General features: G+C 43.7%; 1 protein-coding gene across 1 annotated transcript in view; it reads right to left on the bottom strand.

Moving 5' to 3' along the window:
- Positions 1-300: 300 nt before the first annotated feature.
- The window catches only part of LMO7 (LIM domain 7), a gene marked incomplete at its 5' end in the record, with an annotated part of 95,676 nt that continues 75,802 nt past the window's right edge, over positions 301-20,174 (bottom strand). The window contains 9 exons of the mRNA XM_083361305.1: positions 301-843; positions 2,918-3,020; positions 5,223-5,331; positions 9,379-9,678; positions 10,916-11,135; positions 12,205-12,251; positions 13,646-13,702; positions 15,139-16,256; positions 19,165-19,257. Coding sequence (XP_083217431.1) covers positions 821-843; positions 2,918-3,020; positions 5,223-5,331; positions 9,379-9,678; positions 10,916-11,135; positions 12,205-12,251; positions 13,646-13,702; positions 15,139-16,256; positions 19,165-19,257 — 2,070 coding nt within the window. The 3' untranslated portion in view covers positions 301-820. The remainder of the gene's footprint in view (positions 844-2,917; positions 3,021-5,222; positions 5,332-9,378; positions 9,679-10,915; positions 11,136-12,204; positions 12,252-13,645; positions 13,703-15,138; positions 16,257-19,164; positions 19,258-20,174) is intronic.

The following is a 20,174-nucleotide window of genomic DNA, read 5'->3' on the forward strand; positions in this document are numbered from 1 at the left end:
CTCCCAGAATTCCTGAGTTTGGGTGTTGAAGTCCACAAGTCATAAAAGAGCCAAGGTTGCCTACCCCTGGGCTAGACAGATGCAGAAGTTGTCAAATGTACTGCTCCTTCCTTAACACCCATTTAATTTATTTCCTATGTGCTTTTTAATCTAGAATTTAAAGCTTCGCAATCTTGATTTAATTTTGACAATGTATAATTAAGAAGGAATGCATTTGGGATCTTAGCTCGGAAATATTGTACTCAAAAGAAGCCACTCAAAGTTACAAATTCTTTCTGCACAATTTTTTCCCCCCAGAGACACAGCAAGGACATTCGACCAGTTTGTCTAGGTGCAGCATCAGCAACTTTATTTACAAATACAAAAGAAAACAGAAGGAAAAATTCTTCAGTTATGTTAACCTGTTTGAGGTGCATGGAGAGTTACATTTTTCAAACACGGGACAAAAAAGAGTTTTTCACAATTTCCCCAGCTGGATTCAAACTGTTAAAGCACAAAGGGGTATCGAAGAAAGGGAAGTGGACAGTTTTAAAAGGGTAATATTACTTTAGCGTAGCTTAACTGAGATAAAGACTGCAACCACCTCTGCGTGTCTTCAAATGTAAATCTCACAAAGTTCTGCACAACTCTCTAGTATGTGATGACTTTCTTATAAATATTTCAAAATAGGTTTTTACGAAGGAGGAGGTGCGTCTTCCGCATGATCTAGACAGCCAAACTTCTGGTCCTATAAAACACACCCACTCCGAATATTTATAGATTTGCAGCAGCTGTTTCCTTCTCTCTCTGTCGCAGAGCCTTCTCCTTCTTCTTGTTCGGATCACATGGTGGTCACCTGTCCAGCTATCAACATCAGAAAGAAAAGAAGACTGCTAAGTGCAGAGTAAATTCAGGGTATTTTTTTTAAAAAAAGTTTGTATACAGTTAGTCCCTGGCTTACAATAGTTTGTCTAGTGGCCGTTCAAAGTTTAGAACAGGACCGAAAAAGTGAGTTATGAACCGTTTTTCAGACTTACGAATGCTGCAGTATCCCCATGGTCATGTGATCAAAATTCATTTGCTTGGCGACTAACTCGTACTGTTGAGGATTGGCAATGAGGGTGGGGTGGGGGGTGTTTGGTTTTTATTCCCCCCCCCTCTGCTGGGTGGTTGCAGCAGGTTTTGGTGGGACACTGTGACCGTCATAAATATGGATCATTTGCCAAGCATCTGAATGTAAATCACAAGACCCTGGAGATGCTGCAACATTCCGGCTGATCGGCGCTTCTTCTGGGCTCAGCAGAAGCACTGGGATCAGCGCCGAGTTCCAGATGGAGCCTGGCACTGATCCTGGCGCTTCTGCTAAGCCCTGACAGCCCTGCAGCTCCAGCCGTCTCTCGCTCAGGCTTGTGTGGTTGTGCTGCCACCAGTTCAGCTTATTCCCCTCCCCCACTACCACGTTTCTAGGATGGTCACATACCACCTGCCAGGTGCCAATGTACCACAGGTGGTACCCGTACCACTGGTTAAAAAGCCCTGTCCTAGAGGTCTTTCTCTTCCAGCTTCTCAATGGCTGATGAAATGTATTCGTGACACGAGAAGATTTCTAAAGTGCCATTTTGAGAGCCCTTCCATAGCTAGCAGTCGTAGCTCTAAGGACAGACATTCAGTCTCAGGCCTCAAAAGCAAGGAAGGAACAAGAACAAGTCAGCGACATCCAGGGCTGCCTAATAATTACTAGTCACGACGTCTAGAAGCTTCTAGACCCAGCATGGAAGATGAATTGAAAGCCAGGAGAAACATCTTCCACGTTTTGGTAGCCCATCGTCTCTCCACAGCAGTTCACACCAAGCTCAGCACATTTGGCCTTTTGCCTTCCGTTTGCCTTTAGTTTGATGTCACCAACCATGTCTCAAAAGGGCTTTCTTGATTTTTTGCTTTGAAAACATTTTGCTTCTCATCCAAGAAGCTCCTTGACATGAAGAAACTCCGTGGATAACAAACAAAATGTCTTTAAAGGAAAAAAAAAACCAAGACTTTGCAAGCATGTTTTTATAAGAAAAGCTTTGTTGTGCAGAGGGCAGGGTGGCAAACCACAAAAAGGGTGTTGTAACATCACAAGGCAAATGTAAGTCACAATGGGACCAGCCTTTCACGGCGTGCCTTTCAGCATTATTTCACCATCGGGGATTAAAAAAAGGCTTAAAATAACATTTTTCATAAAAAGTTTGTTTACAAAATAAAATGATTAAAATTCAGAATCGAGCTTCCCCATATACAGTCTGTGACCTAGTCCTCATTTAACACAAAGCAGGCTATTTTTATTTTTTTATTTTTTTGTTTTGTGGTGCATAAAATGAAATGTAAACAATTTAAAAAGGCGTGTTATTTCCTTTTCCCTCCAATTGGAGGGACTTTAAAGGCCACTTCCTCCAATTCCCTAGCTGGTGCACAATTGTAAGTTAAAAATATGCTGCAATGCTTTTAAAGTCATGAAAATCTTACACCAATTATTACTATATTTTACTGCACCATTTACACTACACTGGTTTCCAATTTATAATAGCAATATCTATTGCTCCATAGTGCTTTACAGCACACTCTGAAGAGCTTACAAATGTCAGCACATTGGCCCCAACAATCTTGGTCCTCATTTTACCAACCTCAGAAGGATGGAAGGACGAGTCAACCGTGAGCCGGTCAGGATCGAACACCTGGCAGTATGAGCAGAATTAGCCTGCAATACTGCATTCTAACTACTGCCAGGGATCTTAATAGAAAAATAACCCATTCGTTCAGAGCAGACCATCTTGTCCAACTTTGATAGCTAACTATCTAACCAAGTGAAGCATCTGATTTCTGAAAAAAAAAAAACTAAAAAACCCCTTTCAGGATCAGGAAGCTTGTATTGTGACTGTCTAGAGAAGGAGCTTCTTACTTTTAAATCTGAGATAGCAGCTGTTGCAGAAGAGTTCGCTGTTTCGGATACGGACTTCTGCTCCGGCTTGTGATCCTCCGAGATCGCCCTGGCAAGCAACGCACTGTGCAGAGAAATCAGAGAATTAGACCCAATCAAAAGTGGGAATCAGAAGGTGAGTTCTCAGCCGGGGATTTTGAAAGCAAGAAGAACAGGATGGTTAATATCCTGCTAGGCAAAGAATTGTGGAGCGATGGAATAAAACAAGACCAAAAAGCTGCATGGCCTACACAGAAATGGAGATCCATAGAGAGTCACGTCTTGCTTTCTGAAACAGAATTGAATGTATGGCACATGGAGAATTGAATGTATGGCACATGGAGAAAGCAACGATTTTGGCACCAAGCGGTTTCTTTTGAAGACTCCTATGCAGATTCTTCGCGCTTCAGTTCAGCCAGCCTTCCTAAATGATTTCTTGCTGCACTTTGCTTAGAGTCATAAATATGCCTGTTTCAAATGCATCAAGGATCACTGAGAATTTCCTAACAGTGAGAACAATTAACCAGTGGAATGGCTTGTCTCCAGAAGCTGTGGGTGCTCCATCACTGGAGGCTTTTAAGAAGAGATTGGATAGCCGGTTGTCTGGAATGGTCTCCTGCTGAAGCAGGGGACTGGACTAGAAGACCTCCAAGGTCCCTTCCAACTCTGTTATTCTATGTTCTAGATGAAAACTGTGTCCAAATGTCCCTACCATTGGGTTGGTGTGAACTCAATGTGACTCGTTTGATAAAAATGTTATTCTATATCACTATAATAGGATTGCATTTAATATACAGGCAGTCCTCAGTTTATGACAGTGGTCATAAAGCGACCGCCATGATTACTAATCTGCAATGGATGGGTTTGGGTTTTTTTTGGCCATAAACCAGAAATAAATGCCTTTTTCTGACTAAAAAATATTAATCACAGTCACATGACTGTGGGACACTGCAAACAACTCTAAATGTAGGCTGGTTGCTGAATGCCCAAAATGCGATTGTGTGATCATTAGAACTTTGATTCTGGGTGAAAAGTGGCCTGGGGTCTTCCATTGTCACTTCAGTCACTAAACGGCCAATCATAAATGTCTACTACCTGTAGACATTTAAGTGCTTTAAAAGATCTTGTAAGCACCATTTTGGATAGCCTGCAGTACATACTTCCTTGTTTTTCTTTGAAGACATTTCACTACTCATCCAAGAAGCTTCTTCAGCTCTGACTGGATGGTGGGGAATGGAAGGATTTATACTCCTTGAAGACAGCTGGTCATTTGCCTTCTTATAGAGAGTCCTTTAGGCCATCTGGAGGTTTATCTGTGTCCTGAAATGTGCAAATGGGTGTGGAAGATAAGCCTCCAGGTGACCTCAACAACTCTCTAAAAGAAGGCAAATGACCAGCTATCTGCAGGGAGTATAAATCCTTCCATTCCCCACCTTCCGCTCAGAGCTGCAGAAGCTTCTAGGATGAGAAGCGAAATGTCTTCAAAGAAAAACCAGAAAGTCCAGTTGCCTCCTGAAAAAGCACCTTTGAGGCAACCATGAATGACCTGGGGCACTAAGAATCTCCACAGGCATTTGCACTACTTATCAGCAACTCAATATTTTTGTTATGCATTTATACCTAAGCACAAGAGGAAGACATAAAATCTGGGCAAAAGTTGGTGACTTTTATGCAGTGGCAGTGATGGTGCTTTCCCTGCTGTGACGACAACGTGTGCAAGGAAGCGGATACAGAAGTAAGCCCAAGACACCAGGGGTTAAACCCATGCGGCCTGTTCTGCTTTATCTTAACATGTTCTACATCAGAGAAGCTTCATTCTCATTTGTTCCCCCCTCCCCCCCCAAAAAAAGCACTAAATCAAGGTGGACTCAGCCTTCCATCCTTCCGAGGGAGGTAAAATGAGGACCCAGATTGTTGGGGGCAATTAAGCTGACTTTGTAATAATGCCGCTTGGGGGTGTGTGTGAAAGCCCTAATAAGCAGGCATATACATAGAATGAAGGCTACTGCTAAGCTTGTAAGCCGCCCTGAGTCTTCGGAGAAGGGCGGGATATAAATGGAATTAAATAAATAAATAAATAAATAAATAAATAAATCAAGGAGCCAAGGAGCAACAGTCAATGTGGAAGGTTTCCCTTTAGCTGACAGATTTTGTTGCATTGGGTCTTGCACATACTACATTAGAGAGGCTAGCAAAGCCAGGATGCGGGGGGAGGGGGGGAGAGATATCGGCTGCCGTGCAAAAAAGGCAGGAAGCACCCCTGCCTCTCACTGGTTCCCCCTCTCACCTTAAAACAATGTAAGTGATAGCAAAGGCCAAGAGATTCGATGATCATAGCCGCTCCTTTGCCCAGAGCGTTTCTGCAGCTGGAACACATTCGCTTTCCACTCACCGACCTAAATATAGAACAAGAATGTGATTGAGAAGCAGATGGCAGCAGACCAGCAACCCAACAAGGAAAAGGCCTGGCCTCGGGAGGAGCAATGAAATAAAAAAAAACAACAACCCAAGACTGCAAGGAGAAAAGCAGAAATGAATCACCGGAAAGAGTTACCTTCTTCTCCAAATGAAACGCACAGCTGTTACGCAACTCAGAGTTAGCCTAAGCCAGTGATGGCGAACCTTTTAGAGACCGAGTGCCCAAATTGCAACCCAAAACCCACTTATGTATCTTCGGGGGCCGGGTGGGCGTGTCCCATCAGCTGGGTGTGGCCCATCGGGTGGGCGTGGCTGCAGTGGTAAAGGCAGACTGGGTGGGACTAAAAAGTTCAATCAATCAATTCCAACTTTGCTAGTTCTTTTTTTTTCCTGCAAGAAGTTGAAATTGATTGATTGATTGAACTCTTTTTTTAATTTTTTTGCACACGGCGGTGGAGGCCTAAAGCAAAAAGGTTTTATAAAGCCCAGCTGAAGGCATAGGACTGGGATGACGGCACACATGCCCACAGAGAGGGCTGCGCGTGCCACCTGTGGCACGTGTGCCATAGGTTCGCCACCACGGGCCTAAGTCATTGAACCCTCCTATTCTCGGCTAGATTTAGGAAAGCAGCCCATACAGTTGAGGGCCCCAACTCATTCCTTATGGGTGGAAGACAGTTTTCAAACCACAGCATCTGTTTCTTCTTTAGGCAACGTGATGATGCCTTTGAAGTCAGGCGATATTAAAGGTGGGGAATGAGACTGAAGACCCAGCCTAGCCAGCCTCTTGCCAGTTGCCAATGCTGGTAACACAGAGATGCTTCTGGGCTGGGGGAGTCTTGCCCCTCCCTTTGGGGGTTCAGGTAGCCTTTGCCTCACTTTCCTGGAGAAGCCCAGGGGTCACGGGTTCAAAGAAGGCCACCAAAGTACAGGTAGTCCTTAACTTACAACAGTTTAGTTCAAAGTTACAACAGCATTGGAAAAAAGTAACTTACAACCACTTTTTCACACTTAAAGACTGTTGCAACATCCCTGCTGGTCACGTGATCAAAATTCAGAAGCTTGGCAGCTGACTCACATTTATGATGGTCGCAGTGTCCCAGGGTCATGGGATCCCCTTGTGCAAACTTCTGACTGGCAAAGTCAAGATTCACTTAACAGCCATTTTACTAACTTAACAACTGTAGTGTTTCACTTAACAAAGGTGGCAAGAAAAGTCGTAAAATGGGGCAAAACTCACTTAATACATTTCTCACTTAGCAACATAAATTCTGGACTCAGTTGTGGTCATACGTTAAGGACTACCTGCATACTGCTGGGGATGACGTTTGTCTAGTCTTTGGACACTGAGTGTGTCCATTTTCAACCAGCACACTCTCTATGGATTTGGCTTCCAATTACACACCTGGAAACCTTTAAAAAGTCAATTATCAAACATAAAATTACATGGAATCTAGTGCTTTCATTGACTTTTCTGGCTATTTGGACAATATTTCTAAATGTGCCTTGTTGGGAAGTTGGTTTATTAATCAAATTTGTATGACTGATGTTCAGTGATGGCTGAAAATCACGAGTCTGGTTTACAGCAGCCTTTGTCAAAACTCTCTTAACAAATGTCTCACTTGGGAATTTCATGTTTGGGATCAATTGTGGTCGAGGATTACCCACATGTAAAACAACAGCCACGAAAAGAATAAGCAAGTAGCTTTGAGTACACTCATAAATTCTAAATGATACAATCAAAGGATTAAAAAAAATAAAAGGGTTCAGCCACCTTAGAAAAAGGAACAGCAAAAGAGAGGCAAAGGTGTTCTGTTGGCACTCACTATTTGTATTCAGTCACCATAGCTACATGTAGGCTGAAAAATGGTGGCTTGTTCTCCTGTTCACAGAAATAAAGTGGCTAAAGCAGAGAAAAGCACCCAATTGTTTCAAATGAAGGGATAGTGTGGATAAATCTCCCTAAAATCAATGAATCAGCCAATCAGAGCCTTGGTGGAGCAGTGGGCTAATGCCTCCTTAAGTAACACCAGCTGCCTTCAATTAGTGCAGGTTCGAGTCCCACCAGGCTCAAGGTTGACTCAGCCTTCCATCCTTCCGAGGTAGGTAAAATGAGGACCCAGATTGTTGGGGGCAATTAAGCTGACTTCGTAATAATGCCGCTTGGGGTGTGTGTGAAAGCCCTAATAAGCAGGCATATACATAGAATGAAGGCTACTGCTAAGCTTGTAAGTCGCCCTGAGTCTTCGGAGAAGGGCGGGATATAAATGGAATTAAAATAAATAAAATAAATAAAATAAACTATAGTAGTATTAAACATCAGAATCATGTTAATTTCAAGAAGATGGATGACCTGCTGTGGAGGAAGGCATACAGTCAGTCCTCGACTTAGGTAAAAGGTAAAGGTTCCCCCGCACATGCGTGCTAGTCGTTTCCGACTCTAGGGGCCGGTGCTCATCTCCGTTTCAAAGCCGAAGAGCCAGCGCTTGTCCGAGGACGTCTCGGTGGTCATATGGCCGGCATGACTAGATGCCAAAGGCACATGGAACGCTGATACCTTCCCACCGTAGTGGTCCCTATTTTTCTACTTGCATTTTTAGGTGCTTTCGAACTGCTAGGTTGGCAGAAGCTGGGACGAGTAACAGGCGCTCACTCTGCTACGCGGCACTCGGGATTCGACCCGCCAAACTGCCGACCTTCTGATCGACAAGCTCAGCGTCCTAACCCACTGAGCCACCGTGTCCCTTTTAAGTTGTTGACTTACAACCATTCATTTAGTGAATGTTTGAAGTTACAACGGCACTGGAAAAATAAACAAGTAATGGTCCTTTTTCACACTAAAAGCCACTGAAGCATCTCGTTGGTTACAGGGTGAACATTCGGTCATTTGGCAACTGACTCCTATTTGTGACGGTCACAGTGTGTCCCAGGGTCCTGCAGTCAATTTTTGCCACCTTCCGACAAGCAAAGTCAGTGGGGATTCACCTAACAATGTCACCAATTTAACAACTGCAGGGATTCACGTAACACCGGTAGCAAGCAAGAAAGGTCATAAAATGGGGCAAAACTCACTTAACTCTCACACTCAGCAAGAGGAGTTTTGGGCTCGACTGTGGTCGTAAGGCGAGGACTACCTGTATACTTTTTGGTACTATAACACAGGGCTTTTCAACCTTTTCACCCATTGTACCACTTTTAGGATATGGCAACATCCGAGTACCACCAGTCACCTAGCAAGGTGTCAAAAACTTGATGACAAAAAAAAGGAAAAAAGTGATGAAGTACAGGTAGTCCTCAACTTACAACAGTTCACTTAGTGACTGTTCGAAGTTACAACGGCACTGAAAACAGTGCCCCCCAAGCCACAGCCGAGCAAGACACCTGCCTGCCTGCCCGGCTGCGCTCTTCCTCCTGTCCGAGATTTTCATTGTTGTGAGCATTTCTGTTGAGGATTGGCAGCGGAGGTGGGGTGGGTTTTTTTGGTTTTTATTCCCCCCCTTCTGCTGGGTGGTTGCAGCAGGTTTTGGTCACTTCACATGACCCTGGGACACTGTGACCATCATAAATATGAATCAGCTGCCAAGCATCTGAATGTAAATCACAAGACCCTGGAGATGCTGCAGCATTCCAGCTGATCAGCGCTTCTTCTGGGCTCAGCAGAAGCACTGGAATCAGCGCCGAGCTCCAGATGGAGCCTGGCACTGATCCTGGCGCTTCTGCTAAGCCCTGACAGCCCTGCAGCTCCAGCCGTCTCTCGCTCAGGCTTGTGTGGTTGTGCTGCCACCAGTTCATCTTATTCCCCTCCCCCACTACTTTTCTAGGATGGTCGTGTACCACCTGCTAGGTGCCAATGTACCACAGGTGATACCCGTACCACTGCTTGAAAAGCCCTCGTATAACACACCCAATAACATTGCAAGGAATTCACAGCAGATCTCAGGGGGGTTGCCAGGTTGTTTTTCTCAAGCTCCCACCCCAAAAGATGAGGGAGAGCCAAAAAAGGATTCAGCAGATGCTTCTGATACCTGTTGCGCTGTTGCGTCCCAGACTGAGAAGAAGCGGTTGGCGAAGGAGCTTGAGGAAGAGAAGGCGATGGGGGGATGTGGGGCAGGGAAGATGTTTTCATAGATACAGAGGAAGGAGAGGGCAGGCTGGAAGACGGGGTGCGCATGTAGGCCCGATTGGAGGTGGACACCACAGGAGGAACATGCTGGCCAAACTCTTGGCTGCTTGATAAAGATGTAGAAGATGCAGATTGGTTCATCCAGGAATGAGGCCTCCAGGTGTTTGTCCTTGAAGAGTCAAGATTATCTAAGCTCTCACCTCTGGAAGAGAAATGTACAGTGGCTGTAGCAGATCATTCTACACAAAACATAGAAAAATTCTACACTGTAACTGGAGAATAACTGCGGTGAGGTTTCAACAAATGTAATGGAGTTGCTTATGCCAGTGATGGCGAACCTTTTAGAGACCGAGTGCCCAATCTGCAACCCCAAACCCACTTATGTATCGTCAGGTGCCGGGTGGGCATGGCCCGTTGGGTGAGCGTAGCTGCAGTGGTAACGGCAGACTGGGTGGGACTAAAAAAGTTCAATCAATTCCAACTTTGCGAGATCTTTTTTTTCCCCGTGAGAAGTTGAAATTGATTGAACCTTCTTTTTTTGTACACGGCAGCGGCGGCGGTGGCCTAAGTGAAAAGGTTTTATAAAACCCATCTGAAGACCTAGGACTAGGGCGATGGCATGCGTGCCCACAGAGAGGGCTCTGCGTGCCACCTGTGACACGTGTGGCATAGGTTTACCACCACGGGCTTATGCTAATAGAATGACAAGGGGCAGAAAAATCACAGCTCGATACAAGAGAAGATGCTGAATTCCACACACTGACCGAAGGGCTGACTCTTGAATATCTTGAACTGCACGCCCGAAGACACCAAAAGAAGCCCCGGATGTAATTGAGCAGGCACTTGCAAAGGCAGCTTATGAGAGGAGAAAATGTTATTGAAAAGGGGGAAATTTCATCTCCGAGAAGAAAGAGAGAAGTTGGATCTCTTCTTCCCCAAAAGGCAACCGGACTTTCTTGGTTTTTTTTTTATCCTCAAAAAGGTTTCGCTTCTCATCCAAGAAGCTTCTTCAGTTCTGACTGAATGGTGCGGAATGGAAGGATTTATAGCCTTTGCAAGTCATCTGGTCGTTAGCACTAGGTGGATCTGACACTACGTATCTCCTGCTTACAACGCAGTCCTTGCAGCAGTCTCAAGAAGGTTTCACCCCTATTTGCACTCTGATCGGATGACTCTCAGAGCGCTAATGACCAGATGAGTGCAAAGAACAGAAATCCTTCCATTTCCCACCATTCAGTCAGAACTGAAGAAGGATGAGAAGCAAAATCCTTTCAAGGATAAAACCAACAAAGTCCAATTGCCCTTTAGTGGGTGGGTGGGTGGGAACACATTTGGGACAACCATGACCTGGATCACTGAGAATCTTCAGGGGTCAGAGGGGGGAGATCAGAACTGGGGGTGTTCAGTCACGGTAGGGCTGTTCCTGGGGGCTCCATTACCTCCTCATTTTACTGCCGGCCAGACTGAAGGGCTCTTTGTGCATGCTGGAGCTGCGCTGCCGGATCCAGCTGTTGTCCGTGTGCAGAGAGGTCCTTTTCCTCATTTCCTGAAGAATCTGCTGCCTTTCCAGCTCAGCGGCTGACAAGCCCTGTTCCTTCTGAGATCTTTTCAGGGAGTTGGTGGCATTCCAAGATTGCTCAGAGAACTTCTTCTTCAGCCCTAATGTGATAGTGTTTTTTTTAATTTCATTCAGAAGAGTAAAATGCAAATTCAAATTGAAAAAAAAAAGATTTAACATTGACAAAACAGAACAAGACAGCAACTTTTTTTAAAAAAAAATTAAAAAAAATCAACAACACAAAACCATTTGTTCGCCATTGCTTCCTACCTACCTACCTACCTATCTAATCAAAGAGCAACCTGGAACTAAGGAGAAGCTTCCTAACAATGAGGACGATTAACCAGTGGAAGAGACATTTGGGTGCTCCATCACTGGAGGTTTTTAAGAAGAGACTGGACAGTCACTTGTCTGAAATGGTATAGGACAGGGGTAGGCAACCTCGGCTCTTTTATGACTTGTGGACTTCAACTGCCAGAATTCCTCAGTCAGCTAAGCTGACTGAGGAATTTTGGGAGTTGAAGTCCACGAGTCATAAAAGAGCTGAGGTTGCCTACCCCTGGTATAGGATGTGCTGCTTGAGCAGTGGGTTGGACTAGAAGACCTCTAAGGTCCCTTCCTGCTCTATTCTGATTCTGATTCTACATATTATGCCCCCAGCTGAGCACTGACAAATCTATTGCAACAATAATAGCTCCCCCCTCCCGCCTTGCAAAACTGGTTGAAAATTTATAAGATTCTACGTTTCATTTGCAATTTGGTTGACCTGCTGTATATTACATACATGAAAGGGGAAAAAAATAGCTAACAGGTTACCCGACAGCGAAGTTAAAAATTCAAAGCACTCTGCTTAACAAGTCTTGTTTATTCATAGAAAATCTACTACAGTTTCCTATTCACCACAAGTCACTCCAATCATTACAACTCTGATCTGTCCAGGATCAAAATACCTTTGTTTGGTGCTCGATAATTTGGTATTAAGAACTAAAAAAAGACCTAATCCGAAACAAGGGATATATACTTTGATGCCGTGAAGGCTGCAGAAAACCCTAAGGCCTCATTTATTACTAAGACTACATTAGTCATGGCCCCTTGGAATTATGTTTTATTTACAGATTCACTTTTCCTGGCTCTCTGCCTGTTTTTTCCCCTTTCCACGACAGAACTTACCACTGGGCTGAGGATTGTCTAAATCAGTGGTTGATCTGGATTTATTTCTGGGGAAAAAAGGAGAAACAATATTATTGACGTTCTTCACAGAATGACATATCACATGCAACATACATAACCATCTCTGGGAGTGCAAAGCATGTTATAACAACTCAGACTGATGATTTAACGATTATTTGTAAAAGTGCTAAAGAAGCCCCCGGAAAATGGGAAGTAATAGGTTCACGGCAGAAAATATGACTTCTCACAGGAATTTTCAAGATATAACTTTAGTATTACTCAAGAGCTCCTAAGAATAGAGTTAGCGTGTGGGGGTTTTTTTGGGGGGGGGTTTGTTTTCTGTTCCAAGAATCTCAAGATATTGGTCTGGGCATTTTACATATAAGCTGCCAACTGTTTCTTCCAATCTATTGCAGATGTTGAGCTCATATTTTCCAGGAGGAAAATCTATCCTAAAGCACCAAACCAGAATGGCATTTTCTCTGCTGAACGTCCAGGGCTGGCTTTTATTAAACGGTATCTCTGCATCTTTAGTGCCTGCAAACGAAGCACGCCAATCTAAGCCGCATCCCACACTTGGGCAGCGCCAATAGATGTCAGTCTTGAAGAAGCCACAGAGATCCTTCATCCATTTTCCTGGGGTCGCTCCAGCCCGTGATGACAGAGGTTCAGCCACACACCTGGTGGGCAGGAGGGTCCCAATCTAAAGAGCAGAACCTTGGGAGAAATGGCCCAGAGAGATTCCTGACAATTAATCAGTGGAACAACTTGCCTCCAGAAGTTGTGAATGCTCCAACACTGGACATTTTTAAGAAGAGACTGGACAACCATTTGTCTGAAATGGTATAGGGTTTCCTGCCTGAGCAAGGGGTTGGACTAGATGACCTCCAAGGTCCCATCCCATTCTAATCCATTCCATATTGCTATTCTATTCTATTCTATTCTATTCTATTCTATTCTATTCTATTCTATTCTATTCTATTCTATTCTATTCTATTCTATTCTATTCTATTCTATTCTCTCTTCCATATTGTCTATTCTATTCTATTCTATTCTATTCTATTCTATTCTATTCTATTCTATTCTATTCTATTCTATTCTATTCTATTCTATTAATTAAGGCAGAGGGAACCATTCTAGTAGCTTCCAAATTATGGGGGACACCATGTTTGTAAATGCTGATGCCCATGCTAGATCACACTGATGGAAGCTTAAGTTTAAAGGGTTGAACAGCATCTGGTTGTCCTGATTTGTTCCTGCTCTGGACCAAACCTTTGAATTCAGCATGTAGGGATATGTTTAGGAAATTATGTGACTTTAAAAAAAGAAAAAAAAGGAATCAATCAAGAGTGATTCACTTTCCAGAAGGGAAGGACCAGGAAGTAACTTTTCCTTTTAAAATTCCAAACAGCGCCATTAGTAAAAACTCATTGATTTTTACCTGTCCACACTGAAGTACTTTCCTTGCTCATTGGAGAGTCTTGGTGATTCATAATGTCTGGAGTAAAGAGACCATAAACAAGAGTTAGCTAGAGTAAAGGCCAAGAGCTTCTGACTATCCATCCATCCATCCATCCATCCATCGAGATTGGCTGGCAATCTCAAACAAATGATTCAGGATGATGAACAATCATAAAATCATAACTGTAGATAATAAACAGGAGATGGGGCCCCTCACATACCCAGGCCCAGGAACATAGGCATTCAAGAATGTCAGGCCATCCTAATCTCTGAAGAGAGAACGTTCTAAGGATAGGGGCTATGACAAAGGAAGTCCATCTCCTGGTTCCTGCCAGCTGACTATCCTTGGCTGATGGGACTCATCCTCTGTTGCAATCACTAGAAGACAGTTATTGCATAAGCTAGGAGTGGCCCTCATGTTTGATCATCCAGCTAAAAAAATGTATATAGTTCTCTGGATCACAAGTTCCATAAATAGTCTTTGACGAACATATGAATTGGGAATACAGATCTGTATACTACAATATAATAAATGGTTGACTTGAATTTCTCATGTCAGTTTTTACTATCAGGTCAACACAGCTGCAAGAGCTTGGCAAGTCGTGTTTTACTGGCAAGCTACCTTTAGAAGTAAGATTGTTGAGATTATCTAAACCATGGGGTCAAACTCGATCACGTCCTGTGACGGATCGTGACGGATCGCGACATAACTTGCCTCTGTGGAGCTGAGGTGAGGCGTGGCCTGCACGTGACACATCTGGCCCCGTGGGCCGCCATTTTGACACCCCTGATCTAAAACATTTACTGAAGATGACTTGGTGTGAAGTCATTGAAAGGCTTTCAAGTGAAATGACAAAGCAGCAGCAAAATATATAAGCATCAAAGAACAAAATGCTTCCACAGCAGGACCAAAGAGAGCTATGGATGGAAGCCTATGAAGAAAAATGGCCCCCAGCAACCATTTTCTCATCACTCCATGGTTTTAGGGGCAGTGAGGATTCAGTCAACTTCTTAAGGAGTCTGAGGAAGGAACACACTTTCTCGATGCAGGGACCCTGAAAAGTCCTTTCCGCAGTTTTACTAAGTCAAGAAGGCAGTAAGGAACACTCACACCGCACAGTGGGACAAAACCTCCATCCATAAATACTGGGAACTAGGGGGAAAATCACATCTATTTATTGCTTGGGAGCTAAGAGAAGACAGCAGGTCCAGTCTGGGCACCAGCCCATAAAATACTATGGCTTTGTGTGACATGCATTAATAATATAGGATTTCCACAAATTCTTCCCTAAACCTTAAATGTAAGATTAGGGCATAGAGCAGGGGTCCCCAAATTTGGCAACTTTAAGACCTGTGGACTTCAACTCCCAGAATTCCCCAGCCAGCCATGCTGGCTGGGGAATTCTGGGAGTTGAAGCCCACAGGTCTTAAAGTTACCAAGGTTGGGGACCCCAGGCATAGAGTAATGCAGACCTTTGATACTGAAATCTTTGCACTGACACCTCCTTGACTGGTTCCACCAGCGGCTTTTGAGATGCTTCGCCACGATATCTTGGTTCCTTGATTGGTTCCATCAGAAGGTCCTTAGATGTTTCTTCCTGATACCTTGGCTCCTTCATAGGTTCCATCACAAAGTCTCGAGATGCTTCTTCCCGATAACTTGGTTCCTTTCTAGGATCCACTAACAGCTTTTGAGATGCTTCTTCCTGATACCTTGGCTCCTTGATCGGTTCCATCAGCAGGTCCTTAGATGCTTCGCCACGATACCTTGGTTCCTTGATTGGCTCCATCAGCAGGTCCTTAGATGTTTCTTCCCGATACCTTGGTTCCTTGATTGGCTCCATCAGCAGGTCCTTAGATGTTTCTTCCCGATACCTTGGTTCCTTGATTGGCTCCATCAGCAGGTCCTTAGATGTTTCTTCCCGATACCTTGGTTCCTTGATTGGTTCCATCAGCAGGTCATGAGATGCTTCTTCCCGATACCTTGGTTCCTTGATAGGTTCCATCAGCAGGTCATGAGATGCTTCTTCCTGGTATCTTAATTCCTTGATTATTTCCACATGAGTTTTGTGAGATTCTTCTTCCCAAAACCTTGGTTCCTTGAGCGGTTCCAGCAGTAACTTTTGAGATGTCTCTTCCTGATACCCTGGTTCTTTGATTGGTTCAAAGAGCAGATTCTGAGATGTTTCACCACCATATTTTGGTTCTTTAATTGGCTCCATCAGAAGATTTTGAGATGTTTCTTCCCAATGCCTTGGTTCCTTGACAAGTTCTACCTGCGATCTTTGAGGCACTTCTTCTGGATAACTTGGTTCCTTTGCATAGTATACTGTGTCCTGTCCATTCCATCCCTTCCCATTTTCTCTTTCTTGTAACTTTCTCTTTTGCTCCACCTGTAAAACTCCTTGTTGTTCTAAGCTGCTTCTCGCTAGCTCGCCATCTTTCCCCTGATACTCTGGCCTGCTTTCCTCTTCCCAATTTCTTTCGGAACTAAGACAATCACTCTTGTTACTTCCATTCCTTTCCCACAAAGAAGTTGGGACCTCCTGTACACTCCCGGTTATAGCAGGGCACGTCAGGTTAGTCTGTTCCTAAAAAAGAATACAAGTTTTGAAGAAGTTAAATACAGAAGAGAAAGTTAGGTATGTTTTGCTATGAATTGAGGTACACGTGATGGGTCTTTCATTAGAAAGATAGTTCAGGTAGTATATCAGAGATTTGGATCAATGGATTTTTAAAAAAAAACCAAGCAAAAGGTATTCCACCTGTCTTTGGAGTTGACTTTATGTCACTTCAGACCATCCAAGTCTCTAGCTGATTGTCTACATCAGGGGTGTCAAACTCAATTTCATTGAGGGCTGCATCAGCATTGCGGTTGCCCTCAGGGGGCTGGGTGGGTGTGGCCTGGGTGGGTGTGGCCTACTGGGTGGGCGTGGCTAGAGTGCATATGGCCTACTGGGTAGGCGTGGCCAGCTCTACATCGTTGGCATCAAGGGTGCCTATGGGGGCCTGGGCAGGAGTGGGACAGATCTGAGGGTCTCTGGCAGAAGGAGGGTCTCTGGGCCACGGCCAAGGCAGTGGGGGCCGTTCCCTCATTGTTTCCAGGATGGCTTCGCAGGCCACATGAAACCACTTCGTGGGCCGGATCCGGCCCCCGGGCCTTGTGTTTGACACGTCTGGTCTACATCAACAAGCAAATGCTGTTCCTATGCAGAGGATTTTCCACAATACTGATAGTCCTCCACTCACAACCTTTGTTTAGTGATCGCTCGAAGTTACAGCGGCACTGGAAAAAAGTGACTTATGACCTTTTCTTCACACTTATGACTGTTGCAGCATCCCCATGGTCATGTGATTAAAATTGAGACACTTGACAATGTGAAGTTCTAGGACCACATTATAAAAAACATCTTGAGACTCTGGAAAGAGTGCAGAGTACAGCAACTAAGATGATGAGGGGACTGGAGGCTAAATCGTAGGAAGAGTGATTGCAGGAATTGGGTGTGTCTACTCTAGGGGAAAAAAGGTCTAGCGGTGACATGGTAGCAATGTTCCAATATCTGAGGGGTTGCCACAAAGAAGAGGGGGTCAATTTATTTTTCCATAGCACCAGAAGGCAAGACAAGATACAATGGATGAAAATTAATCAAGGAGAGAAGCAACCTAGAACTGAGGAGAAATTCCCTGACAATTAGAACAATTAGAACAACTTGCCTCCAGAAGTTGTGGGTGCTCCATCCCTGGAGGCTTTTCAAAAGAGACTGGACTTGTCTGAAATCATACAGGTAGCCCTCAACTTACAACAGTTCACTTAGTGACCATTCTGAGTTACAACAACACGGAAAAAAGTCAACCATGACCATTTTTCACACTTATGACCATTGCAGCATCCCCATGATCATGTGATTTGCATTTGGATGCTTGACAACTGACTCGCATGTAATGACAGTTCCAGGGCCCTGGGGTCATGTGATCACCCTTTGTGACCTTCTGACAAACAAAAGTCAATGGGGAAGCCAGATTCACTTAACAACTGTGTTACTAACTTAACAGCTGCAGTGATTCATTTAACAACTTTGGCAAGAAAGATCCTAAGATGGGGCAAAACCCACTTAACAACCATCTTACTTAGCAACAGTAATATTGGGCAGTGATGTGGTCATAAGTGGAGAATTACCTGTACCCAAAATAGATGATGATGATGATGATGATGATGATGATGATGATGATCATCATCTTCTTCTTCTTCTTCTTCTTCTTCTTCTTCTTCTTCTTCTTCTTCTTCTTATTATTATTATTATTATTATTATTATTATTATTATTATTATTATTATTCTTATTATTATTATTATTATTATTATTATTATTATTATTATTATTATTATTATTATTATTTCTGAATACCAGGGACTGAATCTGGTAATCTTATGTAAAAGTGCATGCTATAGGACCAGACACATCTTATAACTTGATTAAATTAACATTATTTTAGGCTAGCTGGTTGAAGCCAGAAAGAACCAAAGAATCCTGTATCTTTCAAAGATGAATTTGCCCAAATCCATTTGAAATGAATAAAGTTGTGCATCCAAAACCAACCAACCAACCAACCAACCAGTATTTTCTTTAGATGGGCCTTTCTGGGGTTCTGTCTTTTTGCCAACTAATTTTGACTGCATTTTTAATCTGTAACATTTGGTGTGTAATTACACCAAATTCAGTCAAGTATTTCAGAGGTTCCCCTGTGTTGTTTTCTCTGCACCCTTGCTTTGGAGTTTATTTGTAACACATGTATGTGAAGATCATAGACCCTAACAGAATAATGCAATAACAGAGTTGGGAGGGACCCTGGAGATTTTCTAGTCCAACCACCTGCTCCAGCAGGAGAACCTATGCCATTTCAGACAAATGGGTGTTCAATTTCTTTTTTAAAGCCTCCAGTGTTGGAAAACCCACAGCTTCTGGGGGCAGGTCGTTCCACTGTTTGATTGTTCTAACTGTCAGGAAATCTCTCCTTAGTTCTAGGTTGTTTCTCTCTTTGGTTAGTTTCCATCCATTGCTTCTTGTCCTCCCTTCAGGTACTTTGGAGAATAGCTTGACTCCCTCTTCTTTGGGGCAGCTCCTGAGATATTGGAAGACTGCTCTCAATATTAGAACAGAAGTTCTCCTAATTTTAATTTTCAACTCTGCAGTGCCTGGGAACAATTTCTAGGCTTTGGCACCTCATTCGTAATTTTTTTATTGACAGCTAAGGAAAGACAGAGAGTTTTCTGCTGGGTTTGTGCTAACTGCCCAGTTCTCTCGGCTACCAAAACACTTTGCTTTTTTTTTTCTTTGAGGTTTATGCTTTGTCTACATTCAGCTTTTCCTCAACAAAGGAACAAGGCCGGTCTGTGCTTCTGCCTTCCAGGTGTATTGCTTTAGAAATGGCCTTGAGAAGCTCAGGAGCAATTTTTGCCTTTCTGCAAGAGAGGTCAAACTGCAAACAGGCTGAGCACTGACCTCCTTTAAGTAACTGGATATGTCTTTTTCTGCCTCCCGCTGGGCTTTCAGCCACTCTTCCTTAAGCCTGTCTTGCTCACGCTTGTACTGCTCCTGATGGGAAGAAGCAAATCAAGGCAAAATCTTACAAAGGCAAAGAGAAACTCCAGGAAACAGGATGTTTTCCGTCCCGACTCACCCGCCAAGGCGTTCCCTTTTTGTAAGCAACACCACGCAAAGGATTGGACTAAAGAATGGAGAGGAAGGCAAGGAAATTATACACATTGAGTCGAGATAGTCTGTTTTCAGCCATTTTGGCCTCATTGGCTCTTGCTCCACTGTGGTGGCACAGTGATTAGAATGCAGTATTGCAGGCTAACTCACTGCTCACTGCCAGGAGTTCGATCCTGACCGGCTCAAGGTTGACTCAGCCTTCCCTCCTTCCAAGGTCAGTTAAATGACCCAGATTGTGGGGGGCAATGTGCAGACTCTGTAAACTTAGAGAGGGCTATAGAGCACAATGAAGTGGTATATAAATCAAAGTCCTATTGCTATTGCCGCACCCGCTTTCTCGAAGGAAATGACAATGGCCTTTTTCCAATCACCTGGCACAAACCCTTCGCACGCACACTAAACAAGTTGTACAACCACCCCAGAAGCAAACCGCATCCACGTGGCAACATTTTCCCAGGTACACTTCCAGACTCATCGTTGTAGGCCATTTTTCTTTCATTACCATTTTTATATGATTCCCTCCCACCTTAATATATTTTTTTTTCTTATTTGGAGTTTTTTCTTCCATTTTTATCATCCTGCCAAGCATCCAACACTAGTTTTTACTACTATTTCCCCCCACAACTTTTTAGCAACTTTCCCACAAATGCTTTTCCAAAAGGCAACCGGACTTCCTTGGTTTTGTTCCTTTGAAAATGTTTTGCTTCTCATCCAAGCAGCTTCTTCAATTCTGAAGAATTGAAGAAGCTTCTTGGATGAGAAACAAAATATTTTCAAGAAAAAACAAACAAACATGA

This window comes from Vipera ursinii, assembly GCF_947247035.1.
Source record: "Vipera ursinii genome assembly, chromosome: 4".
NCBI classification, from domain to species: Eukaryota; Metazoa; Chordata; class Lepidosauria; order Squamata; family Viperidae; genus Vipera; species Vipera ursinii.